The 21566-nt window shown below is 35.3% G+C and overlaps 1 protein-coding gene across 2 annotated transcripts in view; it reads left to right on the top strand.

Annotated features, from left to right (window-relative positions):
• CEP135 (centrosomal protein 135) overlaps window positions 1-17247 on the top strand; it is a 35900-nt gene extending 18653 nt beyond the window's left edge. The window contains exons 18-29 of one of the 2 annotated variants that reach the window (XM_021531475.3): window positions 161-312; window positions 2101-2216; window positions 2286-2440; window positions 2894-2949; window positions 3932-4100; window positions 6017-6127; window positions 7859-8044; window positions 8943-9152; window positions 10097-10299; window positions 13634-13738; window positions 14072-14218; window positions 15924-17247. In XM_021531475.3, the coding sequence (XP_021387150.1) occupies window positions 161-312; window positions 2101-2216; window positions 2286-2440; window positions 2894-2949; window positions 3932-4100; window positions 6017-6127; window positions 7859-8044; window positions 8943-9152; window positions 10097-10299; window positions 13634-13738; window positions 14072-14218; window positions 15924-15945 (1632 nt within the window). In that variant the 3' untranslated portion in view covers window positions 15946-17247. Of the gene's footprint in view, window positions 1-160; window positions 313-2100; window positions 2217-2285; window positions 2441-2893; window positions 2950-3931; window positions 4101-6016; window positions 6128-7858; window positions 8045-8942; window positions 9153-10096; window positions 10300-12532; window positions 13473-13633; window positions 13739-14071; window positions 14219-15923 lie in introns of those variants that run through there. The other variant, XM_077782839.1, reaches the window with a different exon arrangement.
• Window positions 17248-21566: the final 4319 nt, after the last annotated feature.

Consider the following 21566-nt stretch of genomic DNA (forward strand, 5'->3'; position numbering starts at 1 on the left):
GTAAGTGCTTTTTTAGGAAGTAAGCTTTTATTATTTCTAAAATAGGATAGACTATTCCAGAAATTAATTTTAATATCTGTTTTCAACTTTAATTTATTTAGAAGCCAAGTTTGATAGCTTTCTGCAATAGTAATGTTTGGTTATTTATTTTAAATTGCAGCTTCAGATTGAAAAGTGTGAACTAAGGACTACAGTCTCTATCCTGAAAGAAAAAATAAACTATTTGGAAAATGAGTTAAATCTGAAGTCAAGTAAACTTGCCCAGACTTCTGACGATTCTTCTCAATTTAAAGCTGAGATTTGCTCACTTCAGTAAGTCTGATACAAAATGTGATGATCTTTTACAGATGCTAGGATAATTCTGTTTATTCTGTAACTGTATAACAGAGTTGAGTTCCTGGGAAAGACTGTAATTATAAATATTTTAAAAATCACTTGGTACAGCTTGTATGTTAAAAGAAAAGTAAGAGAGGAAAGTGCTGTGGTAGCTTTTCACAGCAAGCTTCTCCTGGACTTACTTGATGACCAAATATACTGATAATTTTTATGGCTCATTCTAGAATTGTTTCATGCAATAACCATATTTTCTGCTTATGAATGTAGCAGAACTGAAAGTTTCTAAAAGGATTCCCAAACTCTGTTTGTTAAAAAGAAGACAGAGGCCTTTTTAAACTGCAGCAGTAGCACCTACAGTTTTGAGAACCAATATCTTATGATCCGTAGACACAGTCTGTGGGATTTGACCAGCTTGCTTAGAACTGGAGGATTTAAGTATCGTCATGTACTTGTAAGGTCTGTTTAAGGTTGCAGGATCATTGTGTTTTTTAAACTTGCTTTAGTAAAGCAAGTTTACTTGCTTTCCCATCAGGTGTCTAAATGTCACAGAACAAGGAAAACGCTTAGAGAAAGTGAAAACAGTATTGAATAAATTTGGGTGGAAATGAGAGCCGTTGATGTAACAGATCATTATAGGATGGGTAATGCTGTAGATGACATCTTTCGGATGTTTTACAAGGGAAACCAGGGTCTGTGTAGTATCCCCCATTCCCCACCTGAGCAGTACCACACAGCACCCTGTAACAGCACAGCACGTGAGGGAATCCTAGGAAGAACTGAAGCTGAGCAGCAGGCCTTGCAGTTCATCTAATGCACCCAACTGCACAGAGTTGGGTAAAACAATTAGTGTATTGATAAAATTGTGACAAGAATCATGAAAATTAAAAAGCCTTATTAGGTTCCTCTAATTTCAGTGTAAAGCATTAATATTGCAAAAAGAAGACAATGAAGAGTAGAGCTACATTTATGTTAGCATTTGATTTTATTTTATGCATGATGGAAATGCTGTGTTTGCCCCCTTGCCCTTTCTTTTCCCCCTCTCAAGTTTCACTTCGAAGTGGATGACAGCAATCTTTATAAAGAGACATGCTGTATTCTACATTAGTGAGGTTTTTTAAGAATGAAAAGCTTCTCTAGCTTTTGTGGGATCCCACTTGAGAGGGATTTTTTTCTTTACCTGTTTCATAAATAATCCATGTAGTTACTTCAGAATTTTGTTGATTTTTTTTTCCTAAGTCAATTTGATATTTCTTTCCAAGACAAACAACTATGTAGGTAGATGATTTCAAATATCTTTTAGGCTCTTTATTTTTTAAAAGTAGGATCAAAACTGTAGTTGTCAATTTGGTTGTTTCTTAAAATGTGGTGGGGCTGATAATCACTGCTATGAGCTCCATATCAAAAACTTTATAAAACAAGAGTCAAAAGATACAAGTAGTGTTATGAAGAGTAACAGAAATCAGAGGAGGTGAATGTTTCTGGTTAAGTGGTTGCTCCACCAAGGTTCCATTGCTCCATTTTGCATTGATGTTGAGGTGAACTTGAAGCAAGGGTCCAAGTGGTGTTGGCTTCAGCAATCCTTAAGTCCTCTCTCTCCTCAAGGGAGAGGATGATTAGTAATGGCACAACCCTGTGCTGCTGGTTGGTGAGACAGCCCTGTCAGGAGGTTATCCTGGAACTGTTCCAGCACTTGAAGCAGCTTAAGAGCAGAAGCTGAAGACTTTCAAGTTCCAAGCTTCTTTCAACTGTATACTCATTTTTCAGGCTTTTAAATGACCAACACCAGAAGTCTATTGAAGATTTACAGCACAGATTGTCCCTCAAAAAGGATGAACTGCTGACAGCTCATGATGAAATTATAAAGCTGAAAGAGATAATAGGTAATTGTAATTATTTTTGTGCTTATTTCGTGATTTTAAAATAGAAAGCACTTATTCTTTTGTTTTTAGATAGGTTAAACCAGAGGAGCACGTCACAGGAAGAAGCAGTCAGTGTGCTGAGAAGTACAATTAGTGTTTTGGACAAAGAAAAGGACAGTCTTCAAGAAACCGTAGATGAAAAAACAGAAAGAATTGCATGCTTAGATGACAACCTAGCTAACAGGGTATGTCCAATAAAAGTACTACTTTACATTCCACCAGGGGATTTTTAAAACAGTTATGTTTTAGGGAAACGTTTTGCCTTGATGACCAAGTCTGTGCAGAGCACATAAGCACTATGCTTGGACCCAATGCAGAGTAATTTGCCAACTCAATAGAACCTTAATTATGAATGTTTCTGTATTCTCTAAATACTCCAAGAAAATAAAGAAGCATTTGTTTGCATTTTACATGTGGGGGTATTTATTGAGATATAAAGTACTAGCCTGAAGTGACAAAATCTATAGCTGACTTCCATCTGTTTCAATGACAAGACAATCCTTTATCAGTAAATAAACCTGGAAATTACTTATTGGTGAAGAACCAAAAGGTTTATATTAAAAGTTCTTTAACTTGAAGTGTTCTCTTATATTGCAATATAATAATACCTGATACAACTTTTGATTTTTTTTCCACAGGAGAAAACAATTGCTCATTTACGTTTAACTCTCTCTGAGCTGGAGTCCTCAACAGAGTAAGTTAAGAGTAGGATGCCTTCTTTGGAGGTTTTGTTTTATGTAGTAGTTTCAAAGTGAAACTAGATGGCTATTTTAGTTATTTTGATGAAATTGAGTTAATTCCATTTGAGTCAAGTAGAGGAGTGTATAGTGTTGAGAAAGATGTACTCAGCTTTGGAAGACACTTCGTCTGCAATTATATTGCAGGCTGCTAAGGAACTGTTTCAACAGTCATTAACAATTGCTTGTCTGTATCAATTTCCCTAAACTGGTAACATTTCCTAACTCTTGGTCAAGAAGTAGTTTGCTATAACTAGGTATTAGATTGACCCAGGTAAGATTCAGAGCTGAATTCTTAATGATTGCCAATCTAGTTCTTCTAGCTTAAGATATAAGTACAGCCTTAATTAAATTGTATTTATGTAGTTTTTAGCTGGGCTTCCTCTGATCTTCTGTTCTTTCCTCTTTTTAAGTGTGACTTTTTAAACTATAGCATCTTAAAAGCAAAAATTTAAACACCAATATTTAAATATTTGAAGACCAATGTAACTGAATATTTGCAACATTGGTGCATGAATTATATGTGACAAAAAAAAAAAAATGCAAAAGTTCACTTAAGTTTACGGATGTTTATATTTCTAATTTTTTGGTTAATCTTTTCATTTCTCTTTTCATAATTGTCCTTCAAGTGTAAATTATTTGTCTTCTTCCTTTATAGCTTATAAAATATGCAGTTACCATAATCACTACCAAAGACAGATAAACATAGGTATCTGTAATTGCTCTTTGTTTAATAAGATATGTCTTACCAAATACATCGTCAAAACTGACGATTAAATCCATCTTACTTCAGCGTATTGACATTTTGCGTACTTAGTTTACATTCTATTTAGACTCAGTTTGTCATCATTCAGAGAGCAATAATTTTATCTGATTATTTTCAGCAGTATGTGGTATAGGACAAGAAAGGACAACTTTAATAATGTTTTCACTTGATAGCCAGATGCAGGACATGCTGGGAAACAGAGACCGGGAGATATCCACCTTACGTCGCCAGCTTGATACATCCCAGCTAGAGCTTGCAGAAATGGGAAGAGTGAAGGAAATGGCTCTGAAAGAAAACAGGAGACTGCAAGATGACCTGGCTACAATGGCCAGAGAAAACCAGGTATGAAGACAGTACCTGATACTGATGTGTTAAACTATGTATTGCTTGCATCAAAACTGTTACATCCTCAATTTTGATTGATGTGTTTCATGATTGGTATTTCTTGATCACTGGGATGTGGAAGATCACTGAGCAGAAATTGTAAAAGCAATACTTCAGATACTTAAGTGTAGTCAATGCAGTGAGGGAGAAATGGGCAACCTTTCGGTTTGGTAACCATTCCTCAGATGAAAAAAGAAATATAAATAAAATAAATCTAGAACTTTATTTATAATATAATGAAATTTTGTTAATTGGTTATATCACTTGGCAATTGGCACTCAGTTGGTAAAGACTGGGTTTTATTACCTGTAGGAGTGATTATTAAGAGAGAAAGAAACTCCAAAAGCAGACATCAGATTATGAGGTGAAAGTGAGAGGGAGAGGAGGGAGATTGGTAGCACATCTGAATTTATTCTGGTGAAGCAATTAATTAATTTCATCCATCTGGTTTCCATGAAGCACTGGATTTATTGAGTGAGGTATGCTATATTTGAGGTTAGGGTGTTTTGGAGATCAGAGCGTTGGAGGAATAATGAGTTGGTTTCATGCAGCAGTTGGTTATTGCTGACCAAAAGCCTCCAAGTGCATGACATGGATGTCCCTGTGGTATACAATGTTTCTGTGGACAATATATAATAAAAATGTTCAGTGTTTTATAGGGTAAGTAACATCTTTTATTGGGCAGAGCATTAGAAAATCTGTGTAGAGAGTATGTGAGAGTTATCTTAAGATGGAACCTGGAATTTTGTTGCGACTCATTATATTCAACTTCTATAGCAAATGCAACTATTGTAGCTCCTCATGAAACTCAAATGCCTTTTAAAATTTTGATCTTGAGATACAAAAATGTTTGTTTGAATTCACTGTAAGTGCCAACACTAAAAACAATCCGGACATTTTTAACTGAACCATTTATTTAAATTCCCCTCAGTCACCCTGGCTGAGTCTAATGCCACAAAGTATAATATAGCAACATATTTCAATAAAGTGATGTAGGACCTTGAACAGTTCTTGCAAAACCTATAGTGCAATATATAAATATGTGGATGTACTATTGAAATTAGACCTGCTCCACACAGGTGTCTAATAAGACGAAATACTAGATGTTATCATAATGTGATGATGAAAGTTTTCCCAGTGTTTGGGAAGGCTACCACAGAGACAAGCAGACTGATTTTGTCATATGTTAAATAAGGCATACAGTAAAAAGGCTAATGAATAGTAATGTAACACAAAAAAAAAGAAGGGGAAGAAATAAGGCAGCATCCTTTAGTTCCCCACATTTGATCATGGAGATAGAAAAAGATTCTTGCAATTTTGGCTCTCTGGGCTAGAGGACTTGGAAGGAGATGAGAGCTGAACCTGGGAGGGACAGAATTAGCAGCTCAAATATCTCAAACAAATTCCATGGTGCATTTTTGATGTTTAAATATGATCTTAGTAGTGCATTTAGTTATTTAGTCTTGCAATTCTACTTTAAAATAAATAGTATTTTGTTATAAAGTTGGATTTCTATTGAACTTAAACTTTCCTTTACTCAGGGATAGTGAATCTTAAAGCTAGAAAAATTCCAGCTCCCAAACATCAGTATGTCAAATTTTCCAAAGATCAGTAGGGTGTGTCATCAGGGAAGCTGCATGTTTTATGAACTGGGGGGATAGTCGTTGTTTTTTGTGATTATACTTGCCTGGAATCTCTTTGGTGTATCTAAGGTAGCAGGGAATATTTCTAACCCTACAAATCCCAAAGAGGTTTGTTAGTAGAATAGAAAAAAATCTAGGGCATATACAATTACTTTGATTTAATCTGATAGAGTATTATATAGTGATTAATTTACTGCAAAGAACAATTTTGTCTTTATGCAATCTCTCTAGGCTATCAGTACCGAGCTTAAAGATGCAATACGTGAAAAAGAAGAAATGAAAACCAGGGTTCATAGTTATATAACTGAAGTCTCCAGATTTGAGAACTTGATAGCTTCAAAGGTAAAAATATAATCTGTAGGCAGTCATTACTGCATTCAGTAAAACAAAGTAAGAATTACATGGTTAAGGTGCTGCTCTCCCTGCCTGTCCCATTTCCTTCTTTTATTTTTCCTTATTTTCTCTGTAGTGTTTAAAGCTACTATTGTGGGATTGATATAACACCTTCTTAGATCTGAAACACTAATTAATTCTAGCACATCACAATTTCATCGATTGTATTTCAGTTTGCCATAATGCTGGAGACTGACAAACATGTCATGTTTGAATGTTATTTTGCTTTTTTTGGGTTTTGACCAGGCAATCAATAAAATAACAGGTACTGTTTCATGATTGTAGGCAGCAAGCAGCTTATACAATGATTTTAATTCTTTTACTCTTTTGGAAAACAAAAAATTTTATATATTGTTCTGCATAAAGTTGTAAAAATAGTACTGTTAAAATAGTGCTCTGGTTAAATGTCCTTTATCCTGATACTTGGATTCAAAACATGATGTCTGTGAGTTAAAACTTAAAATAATTTGGAACGAATAGGATTTGGATCAGGACAACATGAACTGGCAAATTTATTATGTGACTTTGAAGGGAAGAATAAGTTTTGATCTGATTTGCATGTCTAGATGAATGCATGTGAATTTAACCACTTTTTACAAGTAGAAACTGAAGCATAGAGAAAAAGTTAAGGTCAGTAGTAGGTTAGCTTAGAACTATCAATCTAAAATATTTGAAGTTTATTTTTTGAGAATTTTACAATATATCATATCTTCAAAGTACTTCAGCTACAGACATAACTACATATTTGGCAAATGATAATCCAGTTATTCAAGTCAGGTACCAGGAATCTATAGAATACACAGCCAGAAACCAATCGTGAATGCTTGATTTCAGGGATTTTTCTAGTATTATATCTGGATAATGCTTGTGGAGACAAGGATTTATTTTTCTGCACAGTGTTCACTTGCTAAATCACAAATTTCTATTTCCCAATACTCCACCTGATCCTGTCTGCACTTTCCAAGTTCTGCAGGAAACTTATGAAACTTCTGATCATACACAGAAAGAATTTCAGAAACAGTTGCATTTCTCATTAGATAATTCTGATTTATACTACCAATGTACATATCCTACTGCACATTATGTGAGCAGGGAATGGAGGTAAACAAGAAAAATTTATCCTTGCCCTACAATACGCACTTGGCCAGAGTAAAATTCACAAGCAACATTCATGCTATCACTGCACAAATGGTGAGCACCAAAACTTGCATTTTTGTACCTCTGTGATGTACCTTAGCCATATATACTCTAGTAGATTACCATTGTTAGAGGCACTGGTGTAATACAAATATTTATAAGGGTGTGGTAACTAAAAGAGCTGAAAACAGAATTTCTTGGAAAGGGCAGCACGCATTGTATCTCAGTAACGTGACCCTTGACAATGCAGAGAGATGCAAAATAACCCCTCTCCTGGGAGCCTTAAAACTCATTAACAACTTCTAAGTGTAAGTACTTCCATTTTAATAAAACTGAATGCCATCACTACATTTATTTGCTGTTTGGACATGGAAAAGGAATGATGAATTTTAGTAGTTGCTGGATAGTGGGATTAAGAAAATGAAGGAAGTTCTGCTTTCTAGGGAGAAAAAAAGAAGAGATATTGTAAGGAACAGTCTTGAAACGAGATCAAACAACTTGAGGGTATATTGATCATTGCAGAGTGATTTACTGTTTCATTAGGAAAAAGAAAACCAAGAATTGTTAGAGAGGTTCCAGATGCTGCATACACAAGCTGAAGGCTGGGAAATAAAGGCTCATCAAGCTGAAGGAGAAAGCAGCTCCATACGACTGGAACTCCTTTCAGTAGATACGGATCGGAAACATCTTCGAGAGAGAGTAGAACTTCTGGAAAAAGAGATTCAAGGGGTAATAACTTATGCAATGAAATTCCATCTAGGAAAGTGGGATACATCCAAATGCTTTTTTAATGAAGTCAATGTATGATTTTTAACACCTTTATGGAAAATAATTTCTATATGTAAATGTTCCAAATACAAACACTGGAGTTTTTGAAACAGTAACTGATTTTGTTTAGATGTGCTTTGCTTCACCCCTGCTTGCCCAAAATTAGAATCGTGGCATATATTTTCTTAGTTTTAGATCTCTTCTGTTGGGTTATCACTGTTACTATGACATTATAGGTAACGTTTTAGTTGCTTCAGAACATTTGCATATAGCTTTATGAGTATTTTGCAAGCTTAGTTCTTAAAGTTCAAAGTTCTTTGAAGCTTTGAATTAAGTATTTGAAGCATTGGTGGCTGGACTCAAGGTAAAAATCTGGTAGAGATCCAAATTCAGAATCACAATTCCGTAATACTGAATCCTAGACCAATGTTATAGAACATAAGGTTTATATTTTAGAAACAGAGTTTTATATTTTAGAAGCAATAAGAGAAGTTCTAGAGCATAATTGTGGTGGACTAACTGCATTTTGTCCCATACTTTTAATTAGCCACAAATAGTTAAGAGACGATATTATAAGCTGAGTTAAAAAATAAGTCGTATGTTTGAGGGTTAAGCTTTTTTAAATCTTGCTCCACCCTTCTATAGTACTTGTCTAATTACTCAAGTTGGTGATTAAAAATTGCAGAGATGTTTTATTAGTTGCCTTAGCTATATTTTAGGGAGAGGGAAGAAATATTAAGTTAATTTTATAGGGAAAACTAACTTTGAAGGGAAAATGAAGTGTTAAAACACCCAGGTAATTCAACAGGAAACTCTTGAATTTAACACTGAAAATGTATCCGCATTTGGTTTTGTTTAGCATATTGTTGCACATCAAGTATATGAGTCTCAGATCTCCTCCATAACCAAAAATATGTCCAGATTGGAAGAGGATCTTAAACGTGAAAATCAGGATAAGGCTTCTGTGTTGGCAGACCTCACTTCTGTGAGAGAACTCTGTGTGAAACTTGAGGCTAGCAAAGAACTTTTAGCTCGACAGCTGACATCCAAAAGCATGGATTATGAAAGGGTAAGCAGCAAAGGCAAATTTAATTTGCTGTAACAGAGTAACTTCCTTTGCTTTTAATAGGTTGTAGAGAAAATTATTACTTCTTAGAGCAAGGTAAGTTAATTTATATCATTAGTTTTCTGGTTTTATGTAAATTATAAATTTTACAATATACAGGTCTGTAGCGGTGGATTTTGTACAAAAAGATTCTTTGATTCATTATCACTGCAAAATGTTGCAGGTAGAGTTTTAGCTGTACCGTAGACAGATCTTATATATAGTTCTTTTTGGTTTTTTAATTTACTCAAACTTTATAAAAAACCAATAGTGCACTTCTTATTTAAATAGTAAAGACCCTACCCTAATGGCTTATTTTCAATTAAGAAATTTAGATACAGCTGGAATTTATTGAATATTTTGAAAGTTTAAAAAGTTCTAAATATTCATATTTTATGAACCTTTTTCTTTACAGCTGATTTTGTCTTCATTTAGTGACTGGTCAGCCTTTCTGGGACTGTAATATTCAAGACCTTGAGAAAAGTAAAATTTGTTTATATTCACAGAACTGGAGAGGAAAACAAGTATTCCTACATTTTCAGCAAAAGCCAAGAGGCTAATTGTGGGCTGACCTAGTCAAATAGAATGAAGTATAGTAAATACTGTTTTCATACTTGTGCAAAGTTCTCCTGTTAAAAGCCAGTTCTTGTTCCAGGTACTTACCTAAACATTTCCAGCACTCAATAATGCAGCTCCCAGTAAAACACTGATAGATGTACAGCTTGAATAGTTTTAAATTAAGCACAGTTTAAAATAATTATAGGCTTTACATTATTTTGTTAGCTCAGTTTCCTATTCTTTTTTATTAAACTTCTGATCATTTCAGTTTTTGTAACAACTCTTCACAAAATAAAATTCTCTGTGTTTGTAAATTAGTGTATTAATAACATAAAATATTTGTGCCTTAGGTTCTAGGAGAATTAGAAGATACAAAATCAGAAGGAGAGTTGCTGAAAAAGCAGCTATCCAGTGAGAGACTTACAGTTCAGAATCTTGAAACGTTATTGGCTACTAGTAGAGACAAAGAATTTCAGAACCAATTAATGTCCCAAGACAAAGATACCGAAATTCAGTTACTGAAAGACAAGCTAACCCTGGCTGAGAGCAAACTGTAAGTTTTAACAAATGTGTGTGTGTTATGTAGTTTGCAAAAAAACTATTTCAGTGTGACAATACTTATTCACAAAATCTGGGTGTTTAGTATGGCTGAGCAGATTTTTGCAGGAATGTCTTTTGGCCTTTCGTGGCATCATTTACTTAAAGTTTCTTTACAGGTCTTTCATATTGCTTTCAATTAATCAGCACTTTGATAGACATCAGTTTAGTGCAAGCAGTAAACTTAAACAGGAGTTCCAAAGGAAACATCCTCTACACAAAGTTTCAACACGTGTTTACTGCTCACAAAACAACCCCCCCCAAGTAAATTAACGCTAAATGTGAATTCCTGATCTACTGAAGATGCCTGTTGTCCTTGCTTTGATTAAAGCATCACTTACATTATAAATAGTGAAGTCACTGTGCTTTAAAAAAAGCAAAAGTACTTTTGCTGCTGTTGATACTAACTGTTGAGGAAAAAGCCCTGTGTCACTTATTATTCCTTTGAAATACAAACAAAAGTAAACCTGATGTCTCCACTAAATGTGGCCAACAACTTCTTCTGTGGATCTGCCTAAAGAAGCAATAGCTTTTAGCAACACTTGTTTATAGAAAAAGAATGATCTATTTGTAACAATGAAGTTAAGAAGGTAGTTGCTTTATGTGTGTGAAATTCTCCTAAGGATACATCAGCAGGAACTAATGGTAGGTCTGCATTAAATAGCAAGAAGGAGGAGTAGCAGCTGAGTGCAGATGGTGGTGAAGAGTAAAGTCAAAGCAGAATTTCAGATGTAGAAGTCCACCTGTTTAGTAAATACTAACGTAAGGAGGGAAAGGAAACATGTGGAACTTAATGGAACAGGTAATACTCCTTATGAGATATAAAATATAGCCAATTTAAACTGTCTGGAATTTGGTGACACAGATGTGCAAGAAATATGCTTTTCGTTGATTTATGTAGAGGCTACAATTTGTGGCTTATGATTGTTCACCTCAAGTAGCAATGTTCTCAGTGAATCTGGAGATGATGACATTATTATTGCCCCTGTGCAACTAATTGCTTCATGTTTTAGTATTGTTGATTTTTGTTTACTTGGGGAAAAAATGTTAATTGCAACAAACAACAAACATACAACAAACATAAGCTAATAGAATATCCTGATTACAAAGTGCAATGCAAAAGTTAGAAAAAACACAAACCAACGAAATCCCAAAAAACAAACACAAAGAAACCAAAAGGAAAGGAGTTTTTCAATTAAATTGATTTTTTTTAACTAAATTGAATCCAGTTACTTTGTGTACAAACATTATAAAACTTTTCAACTACATACATAGTAATTTTTTTCACTATTTTTCTTTTGCACACATAGTAGGGTTCATTTGTTTTTTGTAAATGTTAATACTTGCAGTGTTAATAGGGTGAGATATTTGCAGGAAGAAGGAAAACATTCTCTTGGAAGAAGAGTGGCCATTCTGTTGAATTGCTTTCCATTCTGTATCTCAGAGGTTCTGTATATTACCAGCCAAGTGCTCAGGTGTCAAAACTAGTTCTATATATCTTATTTTCTACTATTTGGTTTGTGGTAGTTGTATTCTAAAGAGCAGGAACTTAGATGCTCACAGCTGTGACTGAAGTATGTGACAATTATTTGTGTCTTGCAAAATTGTCAATTGACTTGGCAGTATTTCAGCTCTTAACTGACAAATGTCATGTGCCAATATTTTAGAACATGATTTAAAGTTTTAGCTGTATATTACCTGTCTCTCTGCTTTATTTAGAAAATAGCACTGCTAAAGCCTCTGACTTTACAAGGTGTCTTAGAATTAAGTTTAACTTGTGAAGTTCTCCAGTGCTGAAATTATGAGTGTAAAGAATAAGTAGTTTTACTTTGAGTACTGCATGGGTGATAGTACAGTAAATGAGGTCTGGATGTTCTAGAGTGGTTAAAGAATTAAATACACAGAGAATATGGAATAGCTAAACTACTTCTGGAGAGCTGTATGTATCTACTGTGAAATAGAGAGATGTCCTCTGAAAATTGTGTATCATCATGTAAACTTATATGATGATTACTTTGCATAAAGGGTTTAAAAATATTTCTAAACTTTGGAGTGATTTACTTAATGCTCTTAATTTTGTTTAAATGTCATTGACACAGAATAACCTCAGAACTCACAAACTGTTTACTTTCTTTCTTTATTTTACAATAATGATATTGGGCCCTGAATTCTTACCTCCATCTTGAAAGCATATGCCTGTCTTTGAAGGACATATAAAATATCATCAAGATGTCTTCTGCATCTGTTCTCAACATACTGCATCAAGATACCATTCTAGGAATTTTACTGATGAATAGGGAACATGGGAAAAAACATTCTGCGGTTTTATTTGGAACAAATCTCTTGAGTAGTTTTCATCTTCCTGGAGTTAAAGACCAGCAGGTGCCAGACAGGAAGCCTGTGACTGAACTAGGAGTGGAACTCATATTTCAGAACTCCAGTCCAGTGCTTTAGCAATAAACTAGTAAAACTTTGCTTCTCCAGAAGAGACTTTTCAGCACTCCATGTCACAGTGGCTTTGAAGACTGTATGGAATAATATAGCTGTCTAGATTCTTACTTAGACAACTTATTTTACTTGCAACAATTTCTTTTTCTTCCTTTATAATGTAATTGATGGTATTTTGCAACCAAGCATTGAATAAGCCAAGCTGATGATTTACTGAGAAGTATATTAATCGTGTTTCTGAAGATTTTCAAGGCTCTTTTTAATTTTGACTCTTGCACTTGAAATGGTTAAGCCCAAATACCATGGGTGTAGTTAACAAGCTTTCAGACTCTGGGTTTTGCTCGTCTGGTATTTGCTTTAATACAATTTTTACTTCTATTTGGTTCAGCTGTATTTGTGGCTAGCCATAGTTCTAGCCTACTTGATAAAAATTTTACTGAAGCCATTGTCTGTTACGTTTGTAATTTTTTGTGGATATTTACTGCCTTTTTCTTCTTTGTTTTTTACACAAAGACTATCTCAAATTGCAACAGAGAACAGTAAAACAATAAACTAATTATTTAATTGTTTTGTCTGCTTTTATCAAACATGTTTGTGTCTACCTTTGTCTGAAAAATAGCATGATATAGTCAGGATGTAGTGAGAGGTGAGTCTGCTTCTTGCTTTATTCTCACCTTAGGTTCTTCCAGAAACATTTAGTTCTTGCTGCTTCTAATATGTCTTTGATTTTGTCTGTGAAACATGTTCAGTATCTGGTTTTGTTTTATCTTTCTCTAACTTCTCTAAGCTCCTAGCTGACATTGTTCAAAGAAAACTTTGTTACTTCTCATGATTTTTTTTAGAAGCAGCAATAATAGAGAGGTTTCCATGCTTCGAAGTAAACTTGCACAGATGCAGACTGACACTGATGTTTTAAAAAGGAAACTGACTACTGAGCGATTTGAGCGGTAAGATGCTGATTTTCAGTGAGTTGACTCTCCATCCTTATTTCTTCTTTCTCACTTTTAAAACTGTTGCTTTTTTGAATAGTGAGAAACTTATGGGAACACTCTTGTTCCTCTTGTCATACAAAATTTAGTATTTTCATAGTTTCTGAATTTCTTCATAAGTTTTGTGAATTTACCACTGCCTCTAAAAGTAAAAAAATCCCTTCTCATGAAAACAGAAATAGAATTGAGGGGCTTTACAAGAAAGTGAGACTTTTTGCAGGGTTCTGTCTTGTTCCTTTACCATGGTACAGTCCAGAGTGTTGTGTAGCTGAGGTTGCTGTGTGTTGGCAGGGAGCGAGCGATCCAGGAGATGCGGCGGCACGGCCTCTCCACCTCCTCGCTCCAGGCTTCGCCTCCGCTCAGCTCCACGCTGAGGTCGCCCTCGCGTTCTCCAGAGCGCAGCGCTGCAGGAACAACTGAGCAAGCAGCAGCTGAAAAGTAAGTGACTTGAATTTAGCAAGTCTTTTCTATTTAAGAGTTAGGTTTAAACTGTTTCTAAATAATACCTTTGTAAATTGTAACACACTTCAGATGTTTCTAAGTTCTGCTTTTGCTGTCTCTCCTACTATAAAATATTGATTGCAACCAATAAATGCAAAGTGCTCTCCAAAGACCATATAATATAATGGATTCTCCTTCCTCTTTTTCTTAATGGACTTGTACCACCTGACAACTTTCAAATATATGTTGCTTGCATATTACTACTGTTTATTATATCCAAATATACTTTACCAGTTTATTATTGTTAATAGTTATCTCCAAACAATGAATGGTTCATATTAAGAGGAACACCATGAAATTCTCCCAACTACAGCAATGAAGGAAAGACGCTCCATAGAAGAGTCCAAATCAAATCCATTTGAACCCTACACTAGATAAACTATCTCCAAAACAAGTGCTTAAAAACAATTAATATATTTTTTCATTGTTAGTGCTTGAATCTATGAATGTCTAAGATCGTGATCACTATAGTTCATAAAAAAGAAATCAGAATCGGCCTCTTACCTGTTCATTTTCACTATCATTTGTTCTTTTAGAGATCGTTGTTGGTTTAGATGTTGCCAGTTAAGTGTTATAGGCCTGATTATTGACTGTATAATCCCACCTGTCCTATATTGAGTTGTAGTGAAAAGGGGAAGGACAGGGAGAGTTAAGGATTGTTGTAGGAAATATGTGTACTGTGACAGCTGATGAATCTAACAGATTTTAAAGTTTATTTTTGCCAGTAAATACATATGGCTTGTTCTAAGCTTACTTTTGTTAACAAAAACACAGGTTTCTTGAGAACTGAGCTCAGCCTGGCATGAACAATAGTGAGCAATTTTTCTCTTCTGCGAATTTTTGGGCAAAGCAAAAAGTGGAAACTGTAGCGAATGAGATACTGATAGTGGGGATGAAACAGCAGATATGCCTTTTGCTTTACTAGTGAGCCCCATGGCATACCCTGTTTTGTTGTAAAACAACATTTTGACTGAAATTATGACAGGTGATATATTTCTGAGAATAAGTATCATCAGTAGAGTATTTAGTCTTCCTTGTTTTACACTGAGTCCCGAGAGCAATAAAAAGTCTAGTTGCTATGTTTGGAGGATACTGTGTAGTGCACTATTTTTATCTAATATTTGTATCCCTAGTTTTAACAATGTCAACTCTGTACCATAGTTTACCAGAAAATACCCCATTTTCATGAAGTGTGTATTTTTAAAGAACATGTTTTTTTTAACAACTGAATTCACATGCAGTTGTTATGCACACCTTGCCTTTTAAATGTATCATTTACAGTAGAGTGGTCTCAGCAGTGCTGTTACCATCTTTCATCCTTCTTGTTTATTCTTTCTTAGGAGCTTAGCAGAGTGGAGTGTACTCTGTAATTACTGTTCTGTAGTGTTACAGCAGTCTCTCTCTGACCTGATTTCATCTTCTCAAGAAATTTCCTCTTCTTCCTCATCTCACTTTTACTTCTGTAAATCATTTTAGCAATGGGTCAGTGGTGTAGAGTTTTAAGTAATATGCTAATAGTTGATATTTGGGAATAACAGAAGAGCATCTGAGGAGGCTAAAGCTAATTGCTACTTTTTATTCTAATATTAATTAGTAAAATATAATAGGTACCTTTATTTTAACATCTTTTCTTTCTCCACAGGAATGTGACCTTCAAGGAATAATCAGTACTTGAGTAACTGAAGCATTACCTTGTTAAAATGACTTTTTTTTATAAATTATGAATACTTGTATTTCACCTTTGTTTTCTTCAAATCACTGATTACCTTTGAAACCTCTGGGAACAGGTCTAGTAATCAACTTTGCAAAATTCTGCTTTCCCAACCAGCAGGAGTGACTGATTTTTTGTTGGCTGTTTGATGGGTTTTATATCAAGCCTGCCTAAGTTTTGTTACTATTTTGGAAACATAATAATTAAAAGAAGGAAATGAGTATTGATTAGAAAACCTCTTATTTTCATTTTTCCATTTTATTTGTTTGCTTATCTCATATGATTGGAAAAGTTTATTAATCTAGTGTGAGCTAACATAGAATAACATCCCCAACTGTGTTAAAAATGCTGAGCCAGTGTATATTTTCTACTCATGATGATTTCCTGTTTGTGCATCTAACAAGTGTTTTCAGGTTATTCTTTATGGTATTTAAAAGTACTGATTATCTATTTTGTGAATGCATTTTGTTTACTGTACCTTTTCTTACTAAAAAATATATATCAATTATTCTTTATTACTTGTTCTATCCCTTTGTTTAACATTTCTGTGAAATTGCATTTTAAATATCCCCATATTTAATGAAAAGTGAAGACAGAAATTTTTAAAGATGTATTGAAATACTTTAAATATTAAAAAATTCTTGAAGTATTTTATTTTCAAACTTTTGAATCATAGCTGGAGATGTTTTTTCAAATGTTGATTTTAAAAGTTAAGAGCAACACCTGCGATCATTCACACAGTTAAGCTTAAGCTGTTGGAGAGGTGACACAGGACTTTATGTTGTGACATACATATTAGGTAAATGAAGTGAGAACCAATCTTGAAAATATCTGGTGTGTTTAGCAGAGAAACATTTCAAACTTAGGCTTTGAAGTAAGATGGAATTAGGAACATACAGTTTTCTAAATAATTACATACCAGCAGGGTGACATGATGTGCATTCATAAGAATTATACAGAGCACTAGAAATGGGAGGATGCATTGCTGCCCATCCTTGCACTGGGCAAAAGGTCCTGTTCTGCTTGCCTAACATCCAGTAAAAACCTGTGATTATCAGCTGACATTATAAGCATCTCTAAGGTGCAAAGAACACATTAAATAACATGGGGGAAAAGATTATTTTTTTTGCTTAGATTTTATCTAGTTTGCAACAAGATTGTTCCACTTTAAAATTATGAATACTGTGTTAACTGAAAATATTGTATCATGTATTATATATTAAATTTTACTGATTAAAACCAGCTTAGAACACCAGTTCAGAAGTACCAGAAAATACTTGTATCACTTGTGGTTTCTCAGCCACGTAGGGAACTGTGTATTCATGGTGGGTACATTTTACTTTCTAGATCTTGCATTTGCCAGTTATAGGAATGAGGAAGATTTTTTCTCTGGTACTTACCTATTTATACTGTTTGTAATTAAGTCAGTAGTTTCCACTGATGTTAATTGGTGTTAATTACTCAGGTTGATTTAGTAAGAAGGAGAAAACTCATGTCCTGGACTTGACACCTTCAGTGGTGATTTTTAAGTATCCTATTTTGTAAATAAACCCTTTAAAATTGGTATTAGTTTTTTGAAAGCTAGTGTTCCACTATATTGAATATAGTGTATTTTATCTTAATGGAAAATGCATATTTTGGCACTACAATTAAAACCATAACACTTCAATTAATAGTAATTCATACATGGATATATCAATTACAAATAATTAGGACCTCATTAAACACAGCTATTATAATAAAATTGGTATAATTTTGATGACCAAAGCCTGTGCAGATTTTTAGTATTAAAACAGTACTAATATTCAGATTGTAGCATAGCTGTCAGTTTGCCTTCTTGCTACTATTATTTTATATATATTTTGATAAGCAACTAGAGTAAAACTAAAGTAATTCTTAAACAACTTCACTTTTGATTCAAGTATTTCAATTAGTGAAGTAGAAAACCAGCATAAATTTGTGAAAGATTTAAATCTGTGGACTATTGCATATGCCATGTCCAAAACAAGCCTTATGTGGGCAAGATGTTAATGTGGCTCACCTGGACTCTGCTCCCAGAGGCTCCCGTGCTGTTCTCACCTTTCATGCTTGGCTCTCTTCACCAGGCACCCTTGGCTGTTGTGTGTAGTCCTCAGCTGGGACAGTTGCAGGGGGAGAGTGGCAGACATGAAATTGTGCTAAAACGCCATATACTCAAATTGTCTGTCCTATTGTCTGCAGCTGGGGAGGGGGAAAATAGCTTCAGAGAAATAATAAAGGAGAACAGTAATTGTTAGGGCTGTTTTTCTACAAAACAAATGTTTTTCTGAGTCTAGCATCAGAAGCAGGGAAATCTAGAAATAATAAAAGGACAGGTGTTTTCAATTTATTAAAACCTGAATTTCTCAATTAAACATCATTATGTGTTTTTGAGAAATTTTTATAATTAGCTGGTTTTGGGGTTTTTGTGTCTTACATTATGTCCCTAAAATTTAGGTAATTAATCTAAAGATTAGTAATTCTAGGGTTCAGTTGGAAAGTCCAATTTATTCTTCTTTTATTACCCTAAATCTGGGAAATGCTGACATTCCTGCGTGATGCTAATTAAAAAAAAACAACAAAAAAAAAAAAAACCAAAAAAAAACAACCCACCAAACAAGCAAAAAAAAAACCCCAAAAAACAAAAACCAAAAAACCAAAGGTTGAGAGATTCAATATTCCAATTTAAAATATTTTATATAGAAATTGATCTATATATGGCAACCTGACCTAGGCAAATGCTGTTATTCCTTAATGAAACCTGTAGATTTTGTGGGGGTTTAGATCATTCCTTGGGAGAGAACTTTATACTTTGTCTTTGCTAGCAGTGTAAGAAACCACGGGTTGTGTGGTTTTGGTACCATAGTCTTGCAACTTTTTATAAAAGGATATTCCAGTTTCATTTCATCCTCTGACCCTTCATAGGCCACACAAAGATCATAGTAGCTGCAACAATATTAATTTCTGGACCTAAACCCTTACCATTCATGCTGCACTGTAAATGGTGTGGGGGGAGAGAAAGCCTTGATGTGTGCAAGCATGATCAGCAATAGCTGAATGGTGTCAGGTGCTGCTGAGCTACCACAGGGCTCTGGCCACAGAGGCAAAGAACCTGCCCATCCATCTCCTCAGGGTTATCTCTGCCCCACGCAGCAGCTGAGCTGGCACGGGGCGCTCCAGCAGATCCCCTGCCCATTTGGGCTGCAGACATGGCTTGCCCAAGGTAACCAAACTCCCAGCACACAGAGTCTTCCATAGGGCCCCCAAGACAACAGGGACATGGATGTTCTTGGGAAGTGCAAAAAGAGCCCAAAGATTATTAAGGGATTGGAGCATCTCTCACATGAGGACAGTCTGAGCAAGCTGGGGGTGTTGAGCCTTGAGAAGTAAAGGCTCGAGCGAGGCCTGTGTGTAATGGTGGGTGGGAGTGGGAGTAAATTGGGTGGAAGTAAAACATCTCCTCTTGGTTGTGTCTAGGGGAGGTACAAGACAATGAGCACAAATTGAAATACAGGGAATTCAACTGAAACATACGATTTTTTTTCCCATGAGGGTGATCAAACAGTGCAACAGGCTGCCCAGAGAAGTTGTAGAGTCTCCTCCACAGAGGTATTCAAAACCCACTTGGAAGCAGTCCCAGACAGCTGTAGGTGACCCTGTTTTGAGCAAAGGTTGGTTGGACAAAGCAGTCTTCAAAAGGGCAACAACCCTTTGAAGGCTGTGGGAAACTCCTACAAATCCCCAAAATGTGATCAGGTAAGTGCTTACCCACCTGTGGTGAAATTGGCCCTTATTTATGTATCATCTATATTATGATCTTTGACATTTTGAAAATTACAAGTATAAAAATAATTGCCATTGTTTTGTCTCAGCATTAGTTGTATCTATGTTAGAGCTTGGGTGAACTTTGGAATTTATAATGGTGGTTGCCTCTCCCACCTGTGTGTGCTGCAGGCTCAACATCATCCAAGCAGAGCTGCCCCAGCAGTGTTGTTAGTGTGTCCTTTACCATTTCAAGGTGATGGTGCAGGAATTAAACTAAGTAGAACAGCATGATGGCAAATGGATGAAAGAGGGAGAAATGGAATTATTGGTAGCTTCTTCTCAGTTTAAATCCTCCTGAGCAGAGATTGCTGTATTTTCATGAATACAAACACAGAAATGAGTTTCAGCATGGTTACTCAGCTGTGAGTCAGTCAAGGTCTGCAGGAGCAGATACTGTTCTTTGGGGAGATTTTCACTGAGCTTCTAGTCCAAAGGAGCCCATTGACATCTAAACTTGTCTTTATGAAAAGACATGTGTGGATTGCTGGACTATAGCTGTGTCTGTAGTCTTTATCTTTGCATAAATACATAAAGATTTTGAATGGAAAGAAAGGCACTCCCGGCTTACTGCTGGCTTTTACATGGCCTCTTTGTGCCACCTAGTGGACCTGGGTTTTTCCAGTGATCATGGCACATCCTGGAAAGGTTTGGGTTTCTCTACAGAAATTCTAGATTTTAATATTTCTATAATAAGATAGACTTGCTAATAAAGCTATGCATGCCTGGAGCCCGGTCATCATTTTGCTGCTGAGATCTGTGACTGCATCACTTTCCAATTGTTTCCAATTTCTGAATTGTTGGTTCTTAAGAGAAAAAAACAACAAAACATACAAACAACACTTTTACTTATTTCCTGCTCCAGGAAAGAGAAAAGTTCCACCTTTGCCAACAACTTGGTTGTGATGGGACTGAATAGGGCTCCCAGGGCTTGTATGACTAGTCATCTCTAGAAGACTGCAGGTGAAAAAGTGATTTCTAGCAATTAGTGTTTATTTCAGAGTCATAGACTAGTTTTTCTCACAAATATCACTTGCACACAGGAATTCACTGAGCAACAGCTCACTAAGGAGTGGGAGAATATCAGTTAATGCCCACCAAAGCTTATATTCTTCCTTTAAAATCTCTGTATCAGGCACAGATAAAAAAAAAAAAAAACCAAAAAAAAAAAAAAAAAAAAAACCAAAAAAAAACCCCACCAAAACCAAACCCAAAACAAAACAACAAACAACAAACAAACAAACAAAAAACCGAAAAAAAAAAACAACAAAAAAGGGAAGATAGCTCTTTGGTCCAAACCAGCATGGGTCTTACCTTTTAAGAATATCAGAAGGACCACTTCTGACTGGACCAAAAAATTAAGGAGCAGACAAAATCTATAGCTGCAAGGCCTTTTTCTCCAGGGGCCATCTGAATCTGGAGAGCTGGCTGAAAAAACACATCTGTGTCAGTGATGGAGAATCATGAACCGTGGGATCAGTGTTGGTTCCAAAAGTGTAAGAGTCTGGATGGGACTAAGTGCAGCATGTGCTTTTACCATGGGAAATTCAGGAAACAGGTGTCCAATTTGGTTCTTGTATTGGAGAGCTCAATTGGAAGTCTGCAGCCCCAGAAGAGCTGATACCGGATTTAAGGCTATGAGAAAGAAGGGAGGCTGATTTCTGTGCTTCTGTGTTGGGGGACAGTTCGTTTTGGTTTTGTTTCTTGCAGTTTTCCCTATTTCTCAGTAAATTA

Source organism: Lonchura striata, chromosome 4 (assembly GCF_046129695.1).
Source record: "Lonchura striata isolate bLonStr1 chromosome 4, bLonStr1.mat, whole genome shotgun sequence".
NCBI lineage: Eukaryota > Metazoa > Chordata > Aves > Passeriformes > Estrildidae > Lonchura > Lonchura striata.